The following is a 25129-nucleotide window of genomic DNA, read 5'->3' as shown; positions in this document are numbered from 1 at the left end:
TGCAGACAGACATAATGGAGACAGAGATAGGGGAAGACAGAGAGAGCGGCAGACATACAGAGAGGGAAAGACAGAGACAGGGATAAATCCTCATCATTGTCAAGGACCACGTGGTATCCCATAGGGGTACATCTCCTTTAGTGTGGCGTTTAGTTTGCTGTTATTTAGCTTGATGGTTTCCTGTAGCGTTACCATGACTATACATTTTGCCCTGCCTCCCCATCTCCCCATGCCTTTACGAAGAGGCTAACAAAATGAGTATCAACATGGGAAAAGGTTTCTTCCTCATCCTGAGCAGTCAAAAAGAAAAGAAAAAAAAAGTGAAAAAATAGAGACAGGTATTGGCTAAATTGCCCAAACTGGCAAATGGCAACAGTCAGGGTTTGTGAGAGTTTAAATGTTTAAATGAGTGTATTTCAGCTGTCACTGTTTGTACATTATTGAACATCTTTCTATTGTAAGCAGCAACAAGCAATTTAAGGATTTAAAGCTAGTTGGGTAGGAAAACAAAAGCAGACCTTTCAGTCAAGGTACACTTGTAGCTAAGTAGTCTCTGAATTTCCCAACTGAGGATACCTCTGTTTAGATGAAATGGCATCTTGGCATTCAGCTCGAGAAAAAGGAATTTCAAATTGTTTAGAGAGTTTATATAAAGAAAGTGAAATTCTTACCAAAAAAAAATAATAATAATAATAATTTTTACGTTTCAACTGAATCATGACTTACTCTTCTCCCCAGTTATTTTGAAACACAAATAAAATGAAGTCTATTGTTTGTAGTTGGTTAGGTAAACGGAATATAAGGGAACACGAGAAAGGGTAGGGGGCTGCAAAATTAAGGGAAAACATCGAAGGATGCAACAGCAGCTTCCTGGTTGAACCATTTCATATAAGTAACTATCATGTAAATATTACTCTAATACTAGAATGTGGGTTTGGGATAACGAAGCCTTTCAAATCTGCTTAAAGAGTAAAAGGAATGAATGAATGGATAAAGTCAGAAGTAATTTGTTCACTGAACGACAATGGGTAAAATCTAATTGGGAAGAGAAACATAAACCACCAGTAAGGAAAATTCTGATTTCAACTAAGTAAAGCATTAAAATCTGGTGACTATTTTTTTTTAATTTAAATTTATTTATTTTAATTGGAGGCTAATTACTTTGCAATATTGTATTGGTTTTGCCATACATCAACATGAATCTGCCAAACACCAATACAGTATACTATTTTTTTTTGTTCATCTTGTATTAATTTATCACACTCTTTCCAAGCATGTATTTATTATTTATATGGCTTCTTAAATAGAGTTTTCCATTCTTTGACCTCAAAATGACTCAATGGAGGGAATGGGATGGTGACAATTTGTAAGTGAACAGTAATCAGAAACTAACAAATTCAAATCGTGACTAGTGTGCTTCTCCTTTTGTGACAAAAACACTTTTTTTCTTACCCTTTTGATTACCAGTGTGGACATCTCGTGATCCCACTTCCAGATGCCAAATAATTCCCATTATAATTCAAAAGCGTTCCTTTCCAGAGGTTACCAGACCTGTTTTTAAGCGGGAAAGAGTCTTTCCAAGTACAATTCCAACGTCAAATGTTTCTGAAGGGCAAAGGCCATCAACGTGCTTAAAGAGTGCATTCTGGTGCATAAATAATTCATGACTGTGTGCCGCAGAAAAAGTCTGTCTAGTACCGAGATGTCCTCATAGAATCAATCTGCTGCCTTCCACTCCACCCCCAATATAGGGTTGTGTAAGATTTGAGACGTCCTTCTAGGGTTAAAATGCTAGGAAAGTCAAAATAAAGCCAAACTAACATCAGATATGATATAAAGTCAACTAACCTAAGAATATTGAGGAACAACCAATAAAGAGAAGATCATCAGTGTAGCCTGGGTGCGTTCACAGAGTGAGAGATCATGGGAACCAAGTACTACACACTCAGTGGCAGGGAATGGGGAAAGGGAAGCAATCCAAAGGAAGCTAGCGGTAGTGGTGGTAATGAGTGGGGCAGAGTGGCTCTAAACACGCGAACTGAAAGAGAAACCAAACTGTTTCTTTAACGTTCCTTTAATCAAGCTAAAGGAAATGCATATTTTAAAAGAGTTTCCCTAACAGTGGTAGAGTAGGTAGGTTCACAGGTTGCTCTCTCAAGTCAACTGGTCTTTGACTTGGCAGAAATGATGGGAGGGGGCATTGATGGATGGTAAACCAGGAGGACAGGTTGCCACTTTAACAGCACAAATAAGTTCTAAAGGTGTTGGGGGAGCAGGGCTTTAAAATTTCTCCTCTTCATAGGCTCAGGTAAACAACCTCAAGTATTATGAGCTACAGTTCAACAAAGACTCTGACAGAGTTGGGCCACCAGAGGTGGGCAAGTCCGGTTGGTCCCGCAGAAGGAGCTGGCATCTGGACAAAGCTGGTCGTCCCTGACCCCAGGAAAAGAGCTGCTCACCTCTCTCAGATTTTGTTTTCAGGAGTCCTCACTGAGGAAAACGCCCCTCTCTGGGGAGGTACAGGAAATTACAGGTCACATATGTGGGGAAAACCACATCTTCGTTCTCCAGATTCACCACCTCTAGCTCTTCATCCTTTCCCAGGGAAAGCACCTGGAATTCTGTCTCCTTCCGGAAAATGGCTCTTCCAGCCCTGTCCAAGGAGGCCAGGCGCAAGCGGAACGCGACCTTTCTCTGCCAGAGTAAGCTGACCCCGAGACCGCAAGATTTCTTCAGCGCGCTGTGCTTGAAAATGATGCGCCGGTTGGCATAGCACACCACCAAGTCCCAGCCGAAGTTGAAGCCTGCCCACCGCCAGGTGCGCTGCGCATCCCTGAGGAGCCGGCCCCCGCACCGCATGCTGGTCCTCTGGAGGTCGGACACGAAGACATCCACGGGCCCGAGGTCTCTGGTCTGCTCAGCCCGGAGGAGGGCAAGCCACTGCTCTTTGTACACTGGGGCCAGCCACGTGGCAGGGATCAGTGCATCCTGGTCGATGATGCGTGCTGACGGCAGGTCGCAGATTATGTAGGCAAGCCGCAGCTGCTGGAACGCTGGCACGAAGGCTCTGCCCTGCTCGGTCTCCAGGAAAGCGGTGCCCTCTGACTCCTGCCTGGACCTGGCAAACCACGAGTCGGCGTCAGGCAGTAGGTCTCTGCGGGGGCCTCTCCATGTCGGCTGCAGCTGCAGGAACATCCACTTTTTCAGCGTCGTGTACACATCCATCTCTACCTCCATCACGAAGAGCTCTGAAGAGGCAATGACCTCTTTCATGAGATCCAGGCTAATTTCTCTCAATAACTCCTCACTATGCTGGGTCATCAGGTTGTCCAGCAGCCACTGAAGACACATGGCCCTGATGTTCTGGAGTCCGTAGCTCTCAGCAGAGCAGTAGTAGCTGCACACGGTCTGATCACTGACCGTCTCCTTCATTACCTCCCCGCACTGCTGAATCAGCTTGTCCAGCTGCAGCATGCTGGCTGTGGCCAGCATGGGGACCACTCGACCGGGTGGGATGAGCACAGAGTTTCGGTACAGGGAACCTAAAGCCTCGTGCAGTGCCTCACAATCAATGTTCTCGTCAGGCATCTGCAACTCTACAGTATCCATGGTTGTCTCACGCCACGCACCACTGAACATGCTAGCAAAGTATCCTGACTGGCACAAGTAGACCTTGTGCAAGTTCCACTCCTCCCCCAGGGCACGGATCTGCACGTCACTCCCTTCTCCTCTCAGAAAAAGTGTCTTATAAACGGACTCTAAACTGTCTTTTGCTTGCTTCCTGTGGGGCGCTTTTGTGAGCTGCCCTTCTGGGCCTGTCTTCCGCTTGTGGCGCCCTTGACTAGTGGTGGGTCTGGCCTTTTCGCTCTCCTCCCCTTCCTCTATCACTGCCCCTGCTACCTCCTCGGCCTCCTCCTCCCCCTCAGGGGCACCTGGCTCCTCTGTGGCATGCCCCACTCTGTTCGAGGGCATCCGACTGTCTACTGCTCCCATGGCTTTTACCTCAGGGGTACAGAGGGCAAGCTTCCTCACCAGACGCAGCTGCCGCTGGCACTAGCTCAGCCCATGGTGTCGTGGGATACGGTTGATGTTTGTGACGTCATCTTGGACGCCACGCAAAGCCACGCCCACGAGGCTTTCCCCGACCCCTCCCACTCCCCATCACGGGAGAAGTGCACTCTGTACCAGGAATTCCACTCTGTGTATCTTTCCCTCCAGGGATGATTTCTCTGGGGCTCCCTTCATAGGATAATGGTGGAACAGAGGACTTTGTGTATGAATTTTCCCCATGAATTTTAAGAACATAATTTCCTCTTCCCCATTTGAAATACTTAGTGATCACTCCTTTTTTTGGATAATTACATCTTGGTTCCAGCTCTGTGCTCTATGCACCTTAATTTCTGTAATTATTTTCTTAGGGTATCCCATCATTTGTGGCTGTGAAAACATTTTCTGTGATAAAAGTGGCAATGTTTGCCCAGTCTTTGCTTTTGTCTCTATTTTAGACACCAGCTAAGCATGTAACAAACTTAAACAGTGAAAGAAATGAGGAGGGAATGAGATGGATTTTGATTTTTGAGGAAATTAATAATATTAAATACTGACAAGTGTTACATGCTACACAGATTATATGGTGTAGAGAGAGTCTGGACCTTTCAATGACAAGGAAAGTACAATACAAGGGAAAAAACTTTGAAAATGGTAAGTCTCTCAGGTCATTTGAGCTTGCCTAAGTAGAATGTTTGGGGCTTCCCAAACATTCCCAGTGGTAAACAATCCACCTGCCAATGCAGGAGATGCATGGGGCATGGGTTGGGAAGACTTCCTCGAGGAGGAAACGACAACCCACTCCAGTATTCATGCCTGAAAAATTCCATGAATAGCAGAGACTTGCAAACTAGTGTCCATGGGGTCGCCAAGATTCTGTCCTATTCAAATCATGTGAGTAGAATGTTTACACACTTTGAATAGGACAGGATAACCTTAAATCACATTTTAAATATTCTCTGTTAGATGGCTATAGAAAGTTGATAAGAAGGTCTATATAATGCTTCAGGTTCAGTGGTGCTTGGCATGAGACAAACATGAATACTGACTCTAGAGTTGTGACATCTTATGGTGAATGGTGAACAGTGCCGCCAGATTCGTGGTCTCCGAAGGAGAAGATTTAACTCGGGACCAAAGACAGTCTCAGTCAAGACAGTCTCAGTCACTTGGAGCATTGTGTAGATTTCATCTAAAGTGAAAGTGACAGAAAAAGTTTCAGACATAGACATCAGAAGGGAGCAGGAGAGAACCCACCTCACTAGTTTAAGCAAGGCTTTATACACTTCTCAACTAGCTGCTGAGAATAGATAAAAGATACCTCAAGACTGCGAGAATTTTTCCAGACCCTTTCCTCTAACATACCTCCTGGGATGACATCAGCACGAGATCAGCCAGAAGGAACAGGTTAACCCAGAGCTACAGCTGTGGAAGTTTTTACCCAGACCTTCTCCCATAACATATATCCAAAGCTTAAAAAAAAAAAAAAAAAAGGCATGTCCTTGAATAAGAGATACTGCTGCCTACGAGGCCTACATATCTATAGGAAAGACTGTGAAAAAGAAAGAATGTTTATCTCCTCCTTAAAGGGGCCTTAGGCTTTGACTCCTTATCAACCTGCCTAAGTTAAGTCTCTCATTTCCCCCTTTTTATTTTAGGAGAATATTGTTGCTGAGGGGAAAGGGGCAGAGAAATCTGTCAGTACCTGCTTCCTGCAGGTGAGGGGCACTGACCCTAAGTGGTTGAAGCAACATATTCTCCTCCAATATTTTGGCCACCTGATGCAAAGAGCTGACTCATTGGAAAAGACCCTCATGTTGGGAAAGATTGAAGGCAGGAGGAGAAGGGGATGACAGAGGATGAGATGGCTGGATGGCATCACTGACTCAATGGACATGAGTTTGGGTAAACTCCGGGAGTTGGTGACAAACAGGGAGGCCTGGTGTGCTGCGGTTCATGGGGTCGCAAAGAGTTGGACATGAAGGAGTGACTGAACTGAACTGAACTAGGTTTGTCACAGCTTTCCTTCCAAGGACCAAGCATCTTTTAATTTCATGGCTGCAGTCACTGTCTGTAGTCATTTTGGAGCCCAAGAAAAGAAAATCTGTCACTGCTTTCACCTTTCCCCCTTCTATTTGCCATGATGTGATAGAACTGCATGCCATGATCTTAGTTTTTTTGAATGAGTGTTTTTTGTTTTTTTGTTTTTTTTTTTTTTTTGAGGTTTAAGTCAGCTTTACACTCTCCTCTTTCACTTTCATCAGGAGGCTCTTTAGTTCCTCTTCACTTTCTGCTATTAAGAGTAGTATTATCTGCATACCTGAGGTTGTTGATATAGGTGACTGGTTTTATCTCTAGGATTTCTATTGTTATCCCATGGTCTGTATTTCTGTTTTGGTGCCAGTACCATACTGTTTTGGTTACTGTAGCTTTGTAGTGTATTGTGAAGTCAGGAAGCCTGATTCCTCTAGCTCCATTTTTCTTTCTCAAGATTGCTTTGACTGTTCCGGGCCTTTTTTTTTCTTCCAAACAATTTGTAAACATTTTTGTTCTATTTCCATGAAAAATATCATTGTAATTTGGTAGAGATGGCATCGAATCTGTTAGTCAGTTTGGGTAGTGTAGTCATTTTCCCAATATTGATTAATCCACTCCAAGAACATGGTATATCTCTCCACCTTTTTGTGTCATCTTTGATTTCGTTTATCAATCCTTATAGTTTTCTGAGTACGGGTCTTTTGCCTCCTTAGGTATGTTTTCTTCTTAGGTATTTTTATTATATTTTAAATGTGATGTAAAGTGGGATCGTTTCCATAATTTCTCTTTCTGATCATTCGTCCTTAGTGTATAAGAATGCAAGAAATTTTGGTGTATTCATTTTATATCTGGCAGATTTACCAAATTCAGTGATAAACTCTGGTAGTGTTCTGGTAGCATCCTTATGATTTTCCATAGTTAATATCATCTCATTTACAAACAATGACAATTTCACTTTTTTCCCCCCGTTTTTGATTCCTTTTATTTCTTTTTCTTCTCTGATTGCCATGGCTAGACTTCAAAACTGTTTTGAGTGGTACTGGCGAGTGTGGCCATCTCTGTCTTGTTCCTGGTCTTAGACAAAATGCTTTCAGTTTTTTGCCGTTGAGACTGATGTTTGCTGTGGGTTTGTCTTGTATGTCCTTTATTTTGTTGAGGTAGGTTCCCTCTGTGCTCACTTTCTGGAGAGTTTTTAATCATAAATGGTGTTGAATTTTGTTGAACATTTTTCTGTATCTGTTGAGGTGATCATATGGTATTTGTTCTTCCATTTGTTAATGTGGTGTATCACATTGATTGATTTCCATATATTGAAGAATCTGCGCATCCCTGGAATAAATCCCACTTGATCATGGTGTATAATTCTTTTAATGTGTTGTTGATATATGTTCTAGAGAGGCTATTTATCATAAATGGATGTTGAATTTTGTCCAAAGCTTTTTCTGCAGATACTGAGATGATCATAGGGCTCTTACTCTTCATTTTGTTACTGGGGTGGTATATCACAGTGATTTTTTTTTTGTGTGTGTGTGGATAATGAAAATTCCTGGCACCCATAGGACAAATCCTAATTGATCATGATTTATGATCTAATGCATTATTGAATTTGCTTGACTAGTATTTTGTTGAGAATACCTTCCTCTGCAGTTTTTTGGAATGGTTTCAGATGGATCAATATCAAGTCTTCTCTAAATGCTTGGTAGAATTCACCTTTGAAGCCTGGGTCCTTGTTTTGTGAGCGTTTTAAATTTCTGATTCAATTTTAGTATTGGTAACTGGTGTGTTTTTATTTTCTATTTCTTCGTGGTTCAGTCTGAGGAGATAGTACCTTTCTAAGACTTTGTCTTCCTCTTCTATGTTGTCCATTTTATTGGTGTATAGTTGCTCATTGTAGTGTCTTATCGTCCTTTGTATTTTGTAGTCTTGGTTGTAGCTTCTTTTCTATTTCTGCTTTTATTGATGTGGGCCCTCTCCCTTTTTTTCTTCATGTGTCTGGCTCAACATTTATCGATTTTATTTATGTTTTCAAAGAACCAGCTTTTAGTGATAACACTAGTGACCGTTTCTACTGGCTTCTTTTAGCTTCTAGATCATTTATGTCTGCTCTGATCTTTAGGATTTCTTTCTTTCTACTATCTTTGGGTTTTGTTTGCTCTTCTTTCTCTAGTTGCTTTAGCTGTAAGGGTTGGTGGTTTATATTAGATTTTTTTTTTTTTTTTGTCTCCTGAGGTAAGTTTGTGTCACTAAAAACTTCTGCTTTGTTTCTCTTTGTCTGCTTCTGTTTCTGCTTTGTCCCATACATTTTGGATCGCCATGTTTTCATTTTCAGTTGTCTCTAGATATTTTTTAGTTTCCTCTTTAATCTCTTCAATGATCCATTGGGTGTTTTGTAACAGAATTTTTTAGCCTTCATGTGATTCTGTTGTATTTTCTCCAGTTTTCTTGTTTGTTTTGGTAGTTGATTTCTAGTCTCAGAGCTCTGTGGTAAGAAAAGATGTTTGTATGATTAAATTTTTCTTAAATTTACTGAGGCTTCCTTGTGGCCTAGGTTGTGATCTCTTATAGAGAATGGTTCATATTCATATAAAAAAGAATGTGTAATCTCTTGCTTTCAGATGGAACGCACGTGCTCTGTGTGTGTGTGTGTGTATGTGTGTGTGTGTGTATATATATATATATATATATATATATATATATATGAAAGCAATGGCACCCCACTGCAGTACTCTTGCCTGGAGAATCCCATGGATGGAGGAGCCCGGTAGGCTGCAGTCCATGGGGTTGCTAAGAGTCAGACAGGACTGAGTGGCTTCACTTTCACTTTTCATTTTCATGCATTGGAGAAGGAAATGGCAACCCACTCCAGTGGTCTTGCCTGGAGAATCCCAGGGACGGGGGAGCCGGATGGGCTGCCGTCTATGGGGTTGCACAGAGTTGGACACGACTGAAGCGACTTAGCAGCATATATATATATATATATATGTATATATATATGATAAGATAAAATTAAGAGCATTTAATATGTAATGTGTTAATTCAGGCCTGTGTTTTCTTATTCATTTTCTGTCTGGATGATGTGGGGTTGATGTAAGTGGGGTGTTAGAGTGTCTTAGCATTATTGTATTAGCATTGATTTTTCATTTTATTTCTGTTAGTATTTGTCTCATATACCTAGGTGCTCCTTTTTGGGTATATATATTTGCAATTGTTATATCTTCTTGTTGGATTCATGCTTTGTACATTATGTAGTGTCCTTCTTTGCCTCTTGTAGCAGTCTAAAGTACATATTGCCTGATATAAGTATGGCTTCTCCAATTAATTTTTAAAAATTTTCCATTTGTTGGAATAGCTTTTTCAATCACCTCACTTTCAGCCTGTATGTGTCTCTAGATCTGAAGTAAGTTTCTTGTAGGCAGTATATATCCAGGTCTTGTTTCTGATCCAGTCAGCCATTCTGTCTTTGGTTGGAGCATTTAATCCATTTATATCTAAGGTAATTATAGATAAGTGTGTTTTTCTCGCCATTTTGTTACTTGTTTGGGATTTGTTTTCCTTTTTTGTCTTTTGTTCACTTCTCTTTTGGTTTGATGACTATAGTTAGTGTTATGTTTCTATTCCTTTTTTGTGTCTATATCTATTATACATTTTTGGCTTCCAGTTATCATGAGGCTTTTTTATATCAGTCCATATATATACATGATTGTTTTAATTTGCTGATCTCTTAATTTTAAACACATTTTAGAAACCCTGCATTTGTACTCTCCTCCCCTCACCATGACTGTTTTTGAAGTCATATTTTGCATCTCACTGCTTTGTGGATACCTTAACTGCTTACTAGGATGACAGTAGATTTTACTCTTTTTTTTTTTTTTTTTCCTAATTCCTTTTAACCTTCCTACCAACTTTGTGTGGATAATTGCCTACCTTTACAGTATGTTTGTCTTTATCAGTGAGCTTTTTCATTTCCTCATTGTTTCCAGTTGTGGCCTTTTCTTTTTTCTTAGAGACGTTCCTTTACCGTTTGTTGTAAATCTGGTTTAGTGGCAGTGAATTCTTTTAGGTTTTGCTTGTCTATAAAGCTTTTGATTTCTCCATCAAATCTGAACAAGAGCCCTGCTCAGGAGAGTAATTCTCGGTTGTATTCTAGGTGGTGGTTTTCTCTTTCCTCAGTTTAAATGTATAGGGCCACTCTTGTCTGGCTTGCAGAGTTTCAGCTGAAAAATCAGGTGATAGCCTTATGGGAGATTCCTGGTTTCTTATTTCTTGCATTCCCCTTGCATCTTTTAACATTTTCTCTTTATCTTTAATGTTTTTCATTTTGATTACAATTTGTCTTGGTGTGATTTATTCCCTTTGGGATAATCCTCTAAGGGACTTCCTGCAACTCCTGGACTTGGGTGACTTTTTGCTTCCTCATGTTATGAAAGTTTTCAGCTATTATCTCTTCAATTATTTTCTCAGGCCCTTTGTCTCACTTTTCCTTATGGGGCCTGCATAATGTGAATATTAGTGCACTAGTCCAGAGGTCTATTAAAGTGCCCTCATTTCTTTTCGTTCTTTGTTGTTGTTGTCGTCATCCAGCGGTAGTGATTTTCAGTACTCTGTCTCCCAGCACACTGGTCCATTCTGCAACATTTAATCTACTGTTGATTCCTACAGTAGGTATGAATCCTACTGTAAAAAATTCCTAAGTTATTTTTTATTTCACTTTTGTTCTTTATGTTTTCTAACTTTTGTTAAAAACTTGTGGCTTCTTATCCTTTGCATTCATTCTTCTGAATTCTTTTGTTATCTTATTATCATTACTATGAATTCTTTTTCATGTAGATTGCCTATCTCCACTTCACTTAGTTCTTCTTCTGGGGTTTTATATTTTTCCCTCATCTGGAACATATTCTTCTGCTGCCTCATTTTGCCCAAGTTGCCATTTGTGTTTTCATATATGTGGTAAGTAGCTACATTTCTTGATCTTGGAGAAGTGGCCTTATGTAGGAGAAATCTTATGTGTCTCAGCCATGTACTCCCCTCTCAGCACTCGTGTTTTATGATCTAGGGGTTCCCCCTAATGGGGCTGCACATGTCCTTCTGTTGTCGCAGGCTGACTACGTAGATGGTCTGGTAGGCTTGTTTGACCCCAAGTCCTGTTGGTTATGAGGGCCTGCTTTGTGCAGATGGTGCTGGTTGCTATTCATCAGAACTTGGTCACAAGTGCTTGGCTGTAGAGCCCAAGGTGGCTCTGGGGCTAGTGCTGACTCGCTGGTGAAAGGAATCAGGATCCCAAAGACTTTAGGGTTGTTTCCACCCAAGGGCAAGTGAAGTCATATCCTGAGGACCGTATTGGACTACTACTGGCAGGCAGGAGTCTGGTTATAGGCCCAGGGATCTCAGAACTCATTTCAAATCTTTGCTGGATGAGGGAGTCCTGACAGAGTGGGATTTGGGGTCCAGGAAGTCCTACACTTTGCGTTGGCCTGATAGTGGACAGAGCCAGGACCCAGCTGTCCCCAGGTTATGGTCTGGCCTACTATTGTCAGACTCAGTCTGCAGGATCGTAATTTTCTTGTTTCTGGTGTCTGCTCCTTTGTGGGTGTGGTTGCTCTAGAGGCTAGTGCAGGCTTCCTGGAGCAAAGGGCCAATGCCTGTCCACTGATGAGTGGAACTGGGTCTTAGCCCTGTGGAGGGCAAGGCCATGCTTTGGGGCATGTTTAGATGACACTATGGAAGTCTTTAGACATCCTCTCTGCTGATGAGGTATTGTGTCCCCATTCAGTTTGCTTTTTGGCCTGATGTGAACCATGCTAAAGCTGAAACTCCAGTACTTTGGCCACCTCATGCGAAGAGTTGACGCGTTGGAAAAGACTCTGATGCTGGGAGGGATTGGGGGCGGGAGGAGAAGGGGACGACAGAGGATGAGATGGCTGGATGGCATCACTGACTCGATGGACGTGAGTCTGGGTGAACTCCGGGAGTTGGTGATGGACAGGGAGGCCTGGCGTGCTGTGATTCATGGGGTCGCAAAGAGTCGGACACGACTCAGCAACTGAACTGAACTGGACTGAATCCATCGACAAATAGTAGATTTTCATATCTCTGATATGTTTGCCTTTTAACTTCTATACTAGAGTTTAAAGTGATTTGTGCACCAGTACTACAGTATTTGGTGGTGGTGGTGGTTAGTCACAAAGTCGTGTCCAGTGCTTTTGCAACCGTATGGACTGCAGTCCACTAGACTCCTCTGTCCATGGGCTTTTCCAGGCAAGGATACTGGAGTGGGTTGCCATGTCCTTCTCCATGGGATCTTCCCGACCCAGAGGTTGAACCCATATCTCCTGCATTAGTAAGCACATTCTTGTTTGGTGAGCCACCAGTGGAGCCCCGTTACAGTATTAGGCTTCTGAATTTGACTATATTCTTACCTCTACAGTGAGTTTTATGCTTTTTCATAAGTTGTCATGTTACTAATTAGCATCCTGTTGTTTCAGATTGAAAAACTCCCTTTTGTGTTTCTTGCAGGGCAGGTCTAGTCGTGGGGTATACGCCTGCAGTTTTTGTCTGTCTGGGAAGGGCTTTATCTCTTCTTCATCTCTGAGGAATGACTTTTCTGGGTAGAGTATTCTTATTTGGCAGTGTTTTTCTTTAGCACTTTAAATATAGCTTCCCAGTCTCTCCTGGCCTGCAAGTTTTCTGCTGAGAAACCCCAACTGCTAGCCTTATGGGCGTTCCCTTCATGGGAAGATTATTTTCCCTCTTTCTTCTTTCAAGATTTTTCTCTTGTCTTTGATTTCAGACATTCTTATTACAATATGTCTTGGAGACTATCTTTTCAGATTGAGTCTTTTGGGGGACTTATGAGATTCATAAACTTAGATGCCCAGATCTCTCCCCAGATTTGAGAAGTTCTCATCATTATTTCTTTAAATAAACTGTCTGCTCCTTTCTTCCTTTTCTCTCCTTCCAGGACTCCAGTCATGCATGGATTCTTTCTCTTAATGGTATCCAATAATTGACTTAGGCTATCTTTACCTGTTTCTTTCTCTTTTTTTCTTTTTGATTCCTCTGGCTTGATAATTTCAGATAACCTGTCTTTGAGATCACTGGCTTTTTCTTCTGCTTGGTCGAGTCTGCTGTTGAAGTTCTCTATTGCATTCTTCAGTTCCATCATTGTACTCTTTAACTCTTGGACTTCTGTTTGGTGTTATTTCAATGGTTTTGATTTCTCTGTTGCACCTCTCATTTTGTTTATGTATTATTTTCCTCATTTCATTTAGTTTAAAAAAAATCTGTGTTTTGTTTCAGTTCACTGAATTTCTTTAAGAGGATTATTCTGAATACTTTGTCAGACAGTTCATCGTTCTCCATTTCCTTAAGGTCAGATATTGGAACTTTATTCATTTCCTGTCATGTTTCCCTGATTATTTGTGATCTTTGTGTCCTCGTGTTGGTGTCTGCTCATTTGGAGATGTCGGCATCTCTTCCAGTGTTTACACGCTGGCTTTGGCAGAGAAAGTCCTTCACCAGTCACCCTGTCCAGAGATTCAGATCACTCTCTTTGCATCAGTTTCTCTTTTTGCACATGTTAAAATAGATGATTTTAGAGATTTCTACATGCTAAAATAGAAGACTAAAGACTTTGGCTAGTAAGGCCAATGTCTGGGCTTCCTCAGTAATGGTTTCTATTGAGTGTGTCTTTTTCCTGTGTTTGGAATTTGTTTTCATATATTTTGTATGTCTCCTGAGGTTCTTTTTTTCCCCTTGAAAACTGCATATTTTATATAACATATTACGGCAACCATGAAAATCATATGTCTGATCCTCAGTCCCACCCCGGTTTTTGTCACTGTTATTGTCATAGTTCTATTTGTGTGACGATTTTCTGAAATAGTTATGTAAAGTCTGTATTCTTTGTCATATGTGGCCACGAAAGGCTCTGATGGTTAGCCAGTGGTCTGTTAACAACTGGACAGACAGAGATGAGTTCCTTAAATACCTGGAATCAATAAGTTTCCCAGTGTGCCATGGGGCTCTGTGTACCTGTTAGGACTTACCTTCAACCCTTCAGTCACAACCCTTCATTGACAATCCTGCCTTAGCTTCCACTTTCTCCTTGCAAGGAGCTTCAAGGTCAGCCTGAATAAGACAGCTTACAGTCTTTTCATGTCTTTCCTGATCACAGGCACAATCTTATGCACAGCCTTCTACATCCCCAGGAATATATGGGAGCTTATCAAAGCTCTACATGGACATATCTATTCTCTAATTTTCCTTTTAACATTTTGGTTATCCTACTGTCTTCTCCACCTGTTTATCTACTTCTGGAGGCAGTTGTGGTCCTATTGCCTCTAACAGTTTTTGACGATTGTCCCTGGGGAAAATTTGTTTCCCATCGGGTGAGCTCTGAGTCAGACCAAATAAAGACAACCTTGTGAGTGATTGTCCACCGGGCTTCCAGGGAATCACCAGACAGGTCAAATAATAACAATTTTCTGGGAATGGGTCTTGGATGGAATTCCAGTCCTGTTCTGTTCTCTCTGGCAGCTACCAGGCTGTTGGTGTTCACTGCAGTTTCAGGCTGTTGTTTCTCAAAGTTGCCATGAAGCTGGGGATGGAATGGAAATGGGACAAGTTAAAACACCAGAAAGCTTGCAGTTTGATTGCCAGTTTTCTCATTACTTTTAAGAAATAGATAATTTCCCAGAGGTTGTTCCTCTTCTCTTTTAACCAATGTCATCTTCAATTTGGGCTTGAAAGAAGGGTAGAGGTTCTCCAGGAAAACAAGGGGGTTTGAGTAAAATATTCTTTGCACAGGGACAGACGTTTCATGGGAAAATTTGTATGCAAGAAAACCTGAGGAAGGAAATAGAACGATGTGAATTCCAAGATAAATAAAATCTGAGCCCTCTCGGAATGTGCAACAGTGAACAGAGGGGACTTTTCCTGTTTCATGCCTGTTTTACGCTCTTCTTTCTAGGCACTTCCCCCTGTATCGTCTTGACATCGGGCCTCTTTATACATTTTCTATGTAAGAGGCACCAGCTGATACTCAGGCTTGCCTCTTTGGTGTTCAAGAGGGGTGGGAGACAAATGAATAGAAAAAGAAGTTGTCTCATCTTGGAGACAGTGTCTGCCACAAACTTCAAAATAACCCGTACCTTCTGGATCTCTAGAATAATAATGACTACAAAGACAGTGGTGATGATGATAATATAAATAACAGCTAACACCTGCCTAAGTCTTCCTACTTGCCAAGGACTGTTGAAAATGTTGATTGGTATGGAAATAATATATAGCCACAAGGACACTGTGGGGTAGATACTGTATTTTACCCAATGTGAAATGAGGGCCAAATACCTTTATTCCTCTCCCTATTCACAAAATTCCTGTGAATTCCAAATCATATCAAATCAGGTGTACTGTACTGGCTACTCCAGTACAACGCCACACGTTGCAGTTGCCTTTCAGAGATACGATTTTCTGAACGGGTACACAGTTATTGGTGAAACTGTGAAAGAATAAACACAATACAATGTTTCCTTGATTTACATGATCATTTCATATATAATATAGAAATGTCAGTCCATATTGAAACTGTGTAAACTGTATGATTTGCGGTTATCCACAAAATGGAGTTTGTTTCTACCTTGGGATGCATTTAAATGGCTTTTTCACTTCAACTTGTATTCAGTAAGCTATTTGACGACCATGTTATCTTCCACTTAAGGGATGTTCTGCACATCCCTGATCTTGATCACCAGTAATTCCCTCCCATCTTTTTTTTTCTTTCTTTCTTTTTTAGAGATTGGTTTGTGGTCTCCGACCTCCACTCTCTCTCATTTTTTAATTTTTTTTTGGTTTTTGGTCACACTGCACAGCAGACAGGATCTTAGTTCCCCGATCAAGGATCAAACCCGTGATCCTTGCCGTGGAAGCTCAGAGTCTTAAACACTGGACCGCTAGGGAATTTCCGCCCGCCCCACCCCACATCTATCTTTTGACATTCAAAACCGCCCATACACATTTCCAAAACATGCACTAGGTTTTGGAATTATCACTCTTTTGAAAGTACTGCCCTGGACTCTGTCATCAATAACTGCAAATCATGTCAATTTCAAGCATTGCAATGTCCCAATAAATACTTCCTCTCTCCAACCCACTTCCCAAGTGCCCTGAAACTGACAGTTCGACAACCCCCAATGGGACCTACTCTCCATTAGCCCTGCAAATTTTTACTGTTCTTCACACTTTTTATGTCCTTGTTTCCCTCCTTACCCAGTTTCAGGCCTTTGATCAATTATTAAAATACCTCTCCTATGTATAAATAACCTCAAATCTCCCTCCCCACCCCCCCCACCCCCCGCCGTGTCACCCACCCTCTACCTCATACCAAAGTTCCATTTCTGTCAGATCATCTCCATACCTGCTTAAAACCTGCAGGTCTCCAATGTCCAGTTGAATGTAGCTAGAGAAACCGTGATGAATGGTACCATCTTAAATCCATGACCATGAATCTCAAGTGGGTCTTTAAAGTTGTCTGAAAATAGTACTACACTTTCCTAGTCCAGATCTTTCCAATCGTGGCTGAATATTAGAAAAAGATATAAGAGCTTTTAGTAATACCAATGCTCTGACTCTGTGTCTAGAAAGTCTGCATTTAATTGGTAGTACAAACCATTAACAGCTCTCCAGGTGATTCTTTTGTTTGTTTTTTGGTATTTGGTTTAAAAAAATTTTGTCTTTGTTCTGTTTCATTGAGATATATTTGACATACAGCACTATATAAATGTATAGTGTCCAGCATAATGACTTGATTTATAGATATAGTGAAATCATGATCACCACAAGTTCAGTGGTCAACTACTATTTGAGAAGGGAGCCAAGAATATTCATTGAATATTTAATGGAGTGGTCATTCTTCAATAAATGGCGCTGGGGCAATTGGATATGTAAAAGAATGAAACTAGACCCCTATCTTTCTCCAGGTAATTCTACCATGAAGCTGGAGTTAAGAACCAATGCCCTAGCTCATTCATTCTCTTGCTCTCTTGGATGACCCTTTCCTACATTGTCTCTCTCCTCATACCTCTGTCATCCTCTCTCCTATCCTCATTCACTGCCACTGACTTTGTTTTCCACTTCACTAAAAACATAGAGGCAATAAGAGAAGAACGTCTACAAACTCCCACTGTCATTGCATGCCACCTGTGCTCATGATACTTGGCACTTCGTCCAGTGTTTCAAATGAACTCCAGGGCTTCTATCTAAAGCCATTTCATTCCGCTCATGCACTGGGGTCCCACTCATACTTGACAGTTTCCCAAGGAAGTTGCTTTAGAAATTCTCCCACCCACTCCCTCTCTTTCCTTCTTTTTCTCTTTCATTCTTGTCAGTAAACAGACATGCTGTAACTTCCCCCACTTACGCCCCCCAGCTGCCATACCATTTTTCTCTTCCTCTTTCTGGCAAATATCCTTCAAATGCATATCTATTTTCACTGTCTCCAAATCCTTTCCTCCCATTCTCACATAAACATACTCCACTCAGGCTTTCTCTCTTAATTCTCCGCTGAAACTGCTTGTATCAGGGTCACAAACGACCTCCCTGTTGCTAAATCCAATTGCTGTTTCCCTGGTCTTCATCTTACTTGACCCTCTCAGCTGCATTTGAGGCAATTGATCACGGCTTCCTCCTTGAAACTTTTTCTTCACCTGGCTTCTAGAGAACCATTTTTTTTCCTGGTGTTCCTCCTACCTTCTCAGATTTTGCTTGTCTTCTTTATCTTGACTTCTGGATGTGGTTGGCTGTGAGCTCCATATTTAGGCTTCTTGACATCTCTAGTTACTCTCACTCCCATCGAGAGTTCATCCTGGCTAGTGACTCAGAACCCTGTCTGGAGCAGGGGTTTTTTGTTTTGCCCTTTTTTTTTTTTTTTTTTGGATTGTGATAAAGTTATGGCCAATTATTTATTCCAGATCCTTTTCTCTGAGTAAAAAGACAGAATCTCACAAGGGAAAATGGACAGACAAATTCTTAACCTCTTTGTCTTTTCTCTATATTGCTACTATAGTTATGACATGACACATATTATTACATCATATTGCTTTATACTATATATGCTTGTGTTTTCTTTGTTTTCTTCAATTTTTTATATGGTTGGTGCTTTTGCCAATTTCCTTTTTACCCTTTCTGCTCATTTGTAAGGTTCTTAGCCTATCTCTTTTTTTAAATGTAGTTGATTTACAATATTATATTAATTTCAGGTGTATACAGAAACATTAATTCAAAAAGATACATGCATCCTAATGCTCACAGCAGCGGTGAAATTCTGCCATTTGCATCTACGTGGGTGGACCTAGGGAACATTATACTTAGTGAAATAAGTCAGAGAAAGTCAAGTACTGCATGATATCACTTATATGTGGAACCTGAAAAATAATACAAATGAACACACACACACACACACACACACATGGACACACATATTCGTCCTATCTTTAACTCTACTCTTGGTGTCTTTAGGTCAGTGGTTTTCAGTGCAAGGCACCTGCACCAGCAGCATGAGCATAACCTGGGAATTTACAGTAGCCATCTCAGACTCACTCACTCAGAAACTCTAAATCATAACAATCTGAGTTTTCACATAACCCACCCTCTGCATGTTGCTAATGTATACAAAATTTGTTTATGTCTCTAATTTTCAGTTACTGTCAGAAATAGAATAGTATATACTGCCTATCCTGTATGAAAGCTGAAGATTTAGTGCCTTTATCCTTCTCATATCTACCCATTTCCTGCCCTCCCTGTAAATGTTTTATGGGTTGCTATCCTCTCAGATCGAGGGACATGTTGTCATGTTGTTACGATTATCCCTATAGCAGCTTCTTCCTTGCTCACTCTTAGTCATGCTGCTGCTGCTGCTGCTGCTGTTGCTAAGTCGCTTCAGTCGTGTCCGACTCTGTGCGACAGGTTGAACACTTAGGTTGTTTGCTATCATTAATATTACAGGGATGCCTATTCGTGCTGTCATTCTATATTGACCAGAAGCAGAATACCTATGTATAGCTTAAATTGCTCCAGCTAGTTTATATGGTTTACTCTCCTTAACGTCTCAGCACACGCCCCTGGTTGGGAGACTAGAAACTAGTCAAAAGTAGTGTTTGTAGCCCTGTGGTCATGTTTGTGGAAGAGTCTGGCCTGCTTTCCTGGTGGAATTCTCTCTGTGCTTTGTTAAGCTTCTTTACAGTGTTTCTGTTGTGGTCTTTCTTCTCTAAATATAGAGCTGTCCCCAAAGACTGAGGTTCGAAATTTACATGCCTGCAGTAAATCATACCTGGGCCAACGTTACTGACAGTTTGTATGCTGCAATTTTGACTCTGTGGAAGGGAAATCCTAACATTCTGTGAGCTCCTGTGAGAGAGTCTCTCCATCCTCAGTGTATGTACTGTGGCAATTAGAAACTTTGGGGAGGCATTGAGATGACTGCATTCACCACCCAGAATCTCTCTGCCCAGAGAAAATCACTGCAAAGATGTTACTGTATTTCATTCACTCCTTTTCTCCAGAAATGCATGCATGTATGTAGGTATATAGATATAGCTATCTATATAGGTACATATCTACATACATACACATACATACTGTATCTACACTACCTTTTGGAATAAAAAGAATTTAAAATGCTCTTTTATCATTCAATACAATGAAAAACTTAATTGTATGGATACCCAAAATCCATCAAATGTTTTAGCATAATTATTTAACTACTTCCCTAATTATTTCTACTATAATTAGTACTATAGTGAATACCTTTGTTCATAAATATTTCAAGGAATATATTTCTCTTATTAAAATAATCAAGTGGAGATGAAAGGTTTAAGATCTGTTACAACAGACTGATATGTGATTCAAATAGAGGTATGTGGCTGTATTCCATTGACATGTACCAAGGAGCAAATGAAGAGTAAGTGACAATTTAAGCAAGGTCAGAGTTTTATAGGGTAGCAAGCAAGATGTTCTTGCTGTTTTGGATTAGGCAGCAGTTTTCTTCTTTAACTGCAAGTCACAGTTGGAGGTTGTTCCTGGTTGTGTGCTGTTTGCTTGGGGTGATTGATGCAACCTCAATAAACAGAGCAGTATTTTCTGAGAAAAGTTTTTGCAAGCCTTGTAGCCAAAGTTTGCAAAGTGGGGGAGGTAGAAAGGACAGGAAGGAAGGAAGGAAGGAAAGGATGGGGGAAAAAAACGAGAGGAAAGGAAAGCAAAGGAAGGAAGAGGAAAGGAAGAAAGAAAGGGAGAAATTGGAGACCTTTCATCATGCCTGTTTTAGTCCTTTCAGAGTCCCCTTGGCCAAGATGAATTCTTTTTCACTGCTGGACCATCTAGAAAAAGATACAGATAGATATAGATATGGATGTGGATATGGATATAGATATAGATATAGATATAGACATAGTATAGATGTGTTCAGCCAGACTCCTCAGGAGCTAGAGTTAAAGGAACTTCTTGAGAAGAGTTGGAAGAGGCTTGTTCTTTGGCTTTTTGTTTTCCTTAATCCTGGCTTGAATCATCTGCTCGGTACTGCTGTTTTGATTTGATGTGATAAGACTGACTTAATGAGGAGTCACTAGCCCTTGAGGGGAAAAACGTGTAAGGAAGACAGCCCTACTTGGAATCTATAGGAAAAGATGTCCCATCCCTACTACCTGAAGCTGACTCAAAATGTCCCGAGAGGTAGGACAATGTCATTCAGTTATCAGATGTTTTAGTTATCTTCACAGATGTGTTAATACATCAAAAAGCCACAGTACAGGTTTCTGGGATTCCACTGGATTCCACTTGCAGCAGTTTTCAGCAGTGACAGTGCATGTTCTCCCCCTAGTGCCAGAATGATTCCAGTTGATGATGGGAGACAGCCTTTTGTCTGGGAGTTTCTGTATTTATCAAGCAAGTATGCCAATACTTTTAATGGTATCAGTGAGTGGCTCAGGTGAATTCATAGATGATGGCATGGAATACTCAGGCATTACATCCAGGAACTGTGTAATTGTGTGGTCTACAGGGTACCCCTCAGGTGATAGCTGCAGCATAAAATCCATCCCGAGCAGTGAAGAGCCCTTCAAAACTGGTGTTTTTTCTATCAGCCTCTGCACACAATTTCTTTTCATCATCAGTGGCAACGGATGTTTTTCAGAAGGGTCTACCTGCCCCTAACCTAAGCTGTTCTTCTGGTTTAGAGGATAGCTTACGGTGAATGGTGGCAGATTCGTGATCTCCAAAGAAGATTTAACTTCGGGACCAGGGACCAGGCTTGATCACTCAAGAGCTTTTGTGTAGCAGAGTTTTATCAAAGTATGAAAAGGGACAGAGAAAGCTTCTGACATAGACATCAGAAGGGGGACAGAGAATGCCCCCTCACTAGTCTTAGCAAGGGAGCTTTATACTTTTTAAACTGGTTATTACAGTAAATCAGAAGAATGACTCAAGGTTGTAAAGGTCTTCCTAGACCAACTCCCATAATTTACATTTTAAGATGACAGGATTAGAACTAACAGTAGAAAGATCTTACCAGACCTACTCCCATAATATACATTGTAAGATAACAATAAGATAGTCAGAAGGTCCTCAAGAAGGAGAAACATGTCCTCAAGTGGGATACATTGTTGTTATGTAAACCTTAGTACAGAGTTTTAGCTGAGTTGTTTTGTTGTACTATCATCAGCTCTGGGCTGAAAGGAAATAATGTTTTATGTGACTAAGACAAAGGAGTGTCAGCTCAGTTCAGTTCAGTTCAGTGGCTCAGTCATGTCCGACTCTTTGCAACCCCATGAATCGCAGCACACCAGGCCTCCCTGTCCATCACCAACTCCCGGAGTTCACCCAGACTCACGTCCATGGAGTGAGTGATGCCATCCAGCCAGTTTCAATATGGACTGACATTTCTATATTATATATGAAATGATCATGTAAATCAAGGAAACATTGTATTGTGTTTATTCTTTCACAGTTTCACCAATAACTGTGTACCCGTTCAGAAAATCGTATCTCTGAAAGGCAACTGCAACGTGTGGCGTTGTACTGGAGTAGCCAGTACAGTACACCTGATTTGATATGATTTGGAATTCACAGGAATTTTGTGAATAGGGAGAGGAATAAAGGTATTTGGCCCTCATTTCACATTGGGTAAAATACAGTATCTACCCCACAGTGTCCTTGTGGCTATATATTATTTCCATACCAATCAACATTTTCAACAGTCCTTGGCAAGTAGGAAGACTTAGGCAGGTGTTAGCTGTTATTTATATTATCATCATCACCACTGTCTTTGTAGTCATTATTATTCTAGAGATCCAGAAGGTACGGGTTATTTTGAAGTTTGTGGCAGACACTGTCTCCAAGATGAGACAACTTCTTTTTCTATTCATTTGTCTCCCACCCCTCTTGAACACCAAAGAGGCAAGCTTGAGTATCAGCTGGTGCCTCTTTCATAGAAAATGTATAAAGAGGCCCGATGTCAAGACGATACAGGGGGAAGTGCCTAGAAAGAAGAGCGTAAAACAGGCATGAAACAGGAAAAGTCCCCTCTGTTCACTGTTGCACATTCCGAGAAGGCTCAGATTTTATTTATCTTGGAATTCACATCGTTCTATTTCCTTCCTCAGGTTTTCTTGCATACAAATTTTCCCATGAAACGTCTGTCCCTGTGCAAAGAATATTTTACTCAAACTCCCTTGTTTTCCTGGAGAACCTCTACCCTTCTTTCAAGCCCAAATTGAAGATGACATTGGTTAAAAGAGAAGAGGAACAACCTCTGGGAAATTATCTATTTCTTAAAAGTAATGAGAAAACTGGCAATCAAACTGCAAGCTTTCTGGTGTTTTAACTTGTCCTGTTTCCATTCCATCCCCAGCTTCATGGTAACTTTGAGAAACAACAGCCTGAAACTGCAGTGAACACCAACAGCCTGGTAGCTGCCAGAGAGAACAGAACAGGACTGGAATTCCATCCAAGACCCATTCCCAGAAAATTGTTATTATTTGACCTGTCTGGTGATTCCCTGGAAGCCCCGGTGGACAATCACTCACAAGGTTGTCTTTATTTGGTCTGACTCAGAGCTCACCCGATGGGACACAAATTTTCCCCAGGGACAATCGTCAAAAACTGTTAGAGGCAATAGGACCACAACTGCCTCCAGAAGTAGATAAACAGGTGGAGAAGACAGTAGGATAACCAAAATGTTAAAAGGAAAATTAGAGAATAGATATGTCCATGTAGAGCTTTGATAAGCTCCCATATATTCCTGGGGATGTAGAAGGCTGTGCATAAGATTGTGCCTGTGATCAAGAAAGACATGAAAAGACTGTAAGCTGTCTTATTCAGGCTGACCTTGAAGCTCCTTGCAAGGAGAAAGTGGAAGCTAAGGCAGGATTGTCAATGAAGGGTTGTGACTGAAGGGTTGAAGGTAAGTCCTAACAGGTACACAGAGCCCCATGGCACACTGGGAAACTTATTGATTCCAGGTATTTAAGGAACTCATCTCTGTCTGTCCAGTTGTTAACAGACCACTGGCTAACCATCAGAGCCTTTCGTGGCCACATATGACAAAGAATACAGACTTTACATAACTATTTCAGAAAATCGTCACACAAATAGAACTATGACAACAACAGTGACAAAAACCGGGGTGGGACTGAGGATCAGACATATGATTTTCATGGTTGCCGTAATATATTATATAAAATATGCAGTTTTCAAGGGGAAAAAAAGAACCTCAGGAGACATACAAAATATATGAAAACAAATTCCAAACACAGGAAAAAGACACACTCTATAGAAACCATTACCGAGGAAGCCCAGACATTGGCCTTACTAGCCAAAGTCTTTAGTCTTCTATTTTAGCATGTAGAAATCTCTAAAATCATCTATTTTAACATGTGCAAAAAGAGAAACTGATGCAAAGAGAGTGATCTGAATCTCTGGACAGGGTGACTGGTGAAGGACTTTCTCTGCCAAAGCCAGCATGTAAACACTGGAAGAGATGCCGACATCTCCAAATGAGCAGACACCAACACGAGGACACAAAGATCACAAATAATCAGGGAAACATGACAGGAAATGAATAAAGCTCCAATATCTGACCTTAAGGAAATGGAGAACGATGAACTGTCTGACAAAGTATTCAGAATAATCCTCTTAAAGAAATTCAGTGAACTGAAACAAAACACAGATTTTTTTTTTAAACTAAATGAAATGAGGAAAATAATACATAAACAAAATGAGAGGTGCAACAGAGAAATCAAAACCATTGAAATAACACCAATCAGAAGTCCAAGAGTTAAAGAGTACAATGATGGAACTGAAGAATGCAATAGAGAACTTCAACAGCAGACTCGACCAAGCAGAAGAAAAAGCCAGTGATCTCAAAGACAGGTTATCTGAAATTATCAAGCCAGAGGAATCAAAAAGAAAAAAAGAGAAAGAAACAGGTAAAGATAGCCTAAGTCAATTATTGGATACCATTAAGAGAAAGAATCCATGCATGACCGGAGTCCTGGAAGGAGAGAAAAGGAAGAAAGGAGCAGACAGTTTATTTAAAGAAATAATGATGAGAACTTCTCAAATCTGGGGAGAGATCTGGGCATCTAAGTTTATGAATCTCATAAGTCCCCCAAAAGACTCAATCTGAAAAGATAGTCTCCAAGACATATTGTAATAAGAATGTCTGAAATCAAAGACAAGAGAAAAATCTTGAAAGAAGAAAGAGGGAAAATAATCTTCCCATGAAGGGAACGCCCATAAGGCTAGCAGTTGGGGTTTCTCAGCAGAAAACTTGCAGGCCAGGAGAGACTGGGAAGCTATATTTAAAGTGCTAAAGAAAAACACTGCCAAATAAGAATACTCTACCCAGAAAAGTCATTCCTCAGAGATGAAGAAGAGATAAAGCCCTTCCCAGACAGACAAAAACTGCAGGCGTATACCCCACGACTAGACCTGCCCTGCAAGAAACACAAAAGGGAGTTTTTCAATCTGAAACAACAGGATGCTAATTAGTAACATGACA

At 40.9% G+C, this 25129-nt stretch overlaps 1 protein-coding gene across 1 annotated transcript; it reads right to left on the bottom strand.

The window, feature by feature from the left end:
- Window positions 1–2056: 2056 nt before the first annotated feature.
- On the bottom strand, window positions 2057–3993 carry LOC129640111 (germ cell-less protein-like 1). The gene has a single exon (XM_055565347.1). The coding sequence runs from the start codon at window positions 3991–3993 to the stop codon at window positions 2488–2490; it is 1506 nt and encodes a 501-aa protein (XP_055421322.1). The 3' UTR covers window positions 2057–2487.
- Between the last annotated feature and the right edge of the window lie 21136 nt (window positions 3994–25129).

Source organism: Bubalus kerabau, chromosome X (assembly GCF_029407905.1).
Source record: "Bubalus kerabau isolate K-KA32 ecotype Philippines breed swamp buffalo chromosome X, PCC_UOA_SB_1v2, whole genome shotgun sequence".
Lineage (NCBI taxonomy): Eukaryota > Metazoa > Chordata > Mammalia > Artiodactyla > Bovidae > Bubalus > Bubalus kerabau.
Note: the sequence above shows the minus strand (reverse complement) of the source record. Positions and strands in the feature narration are given on the sequence as shown.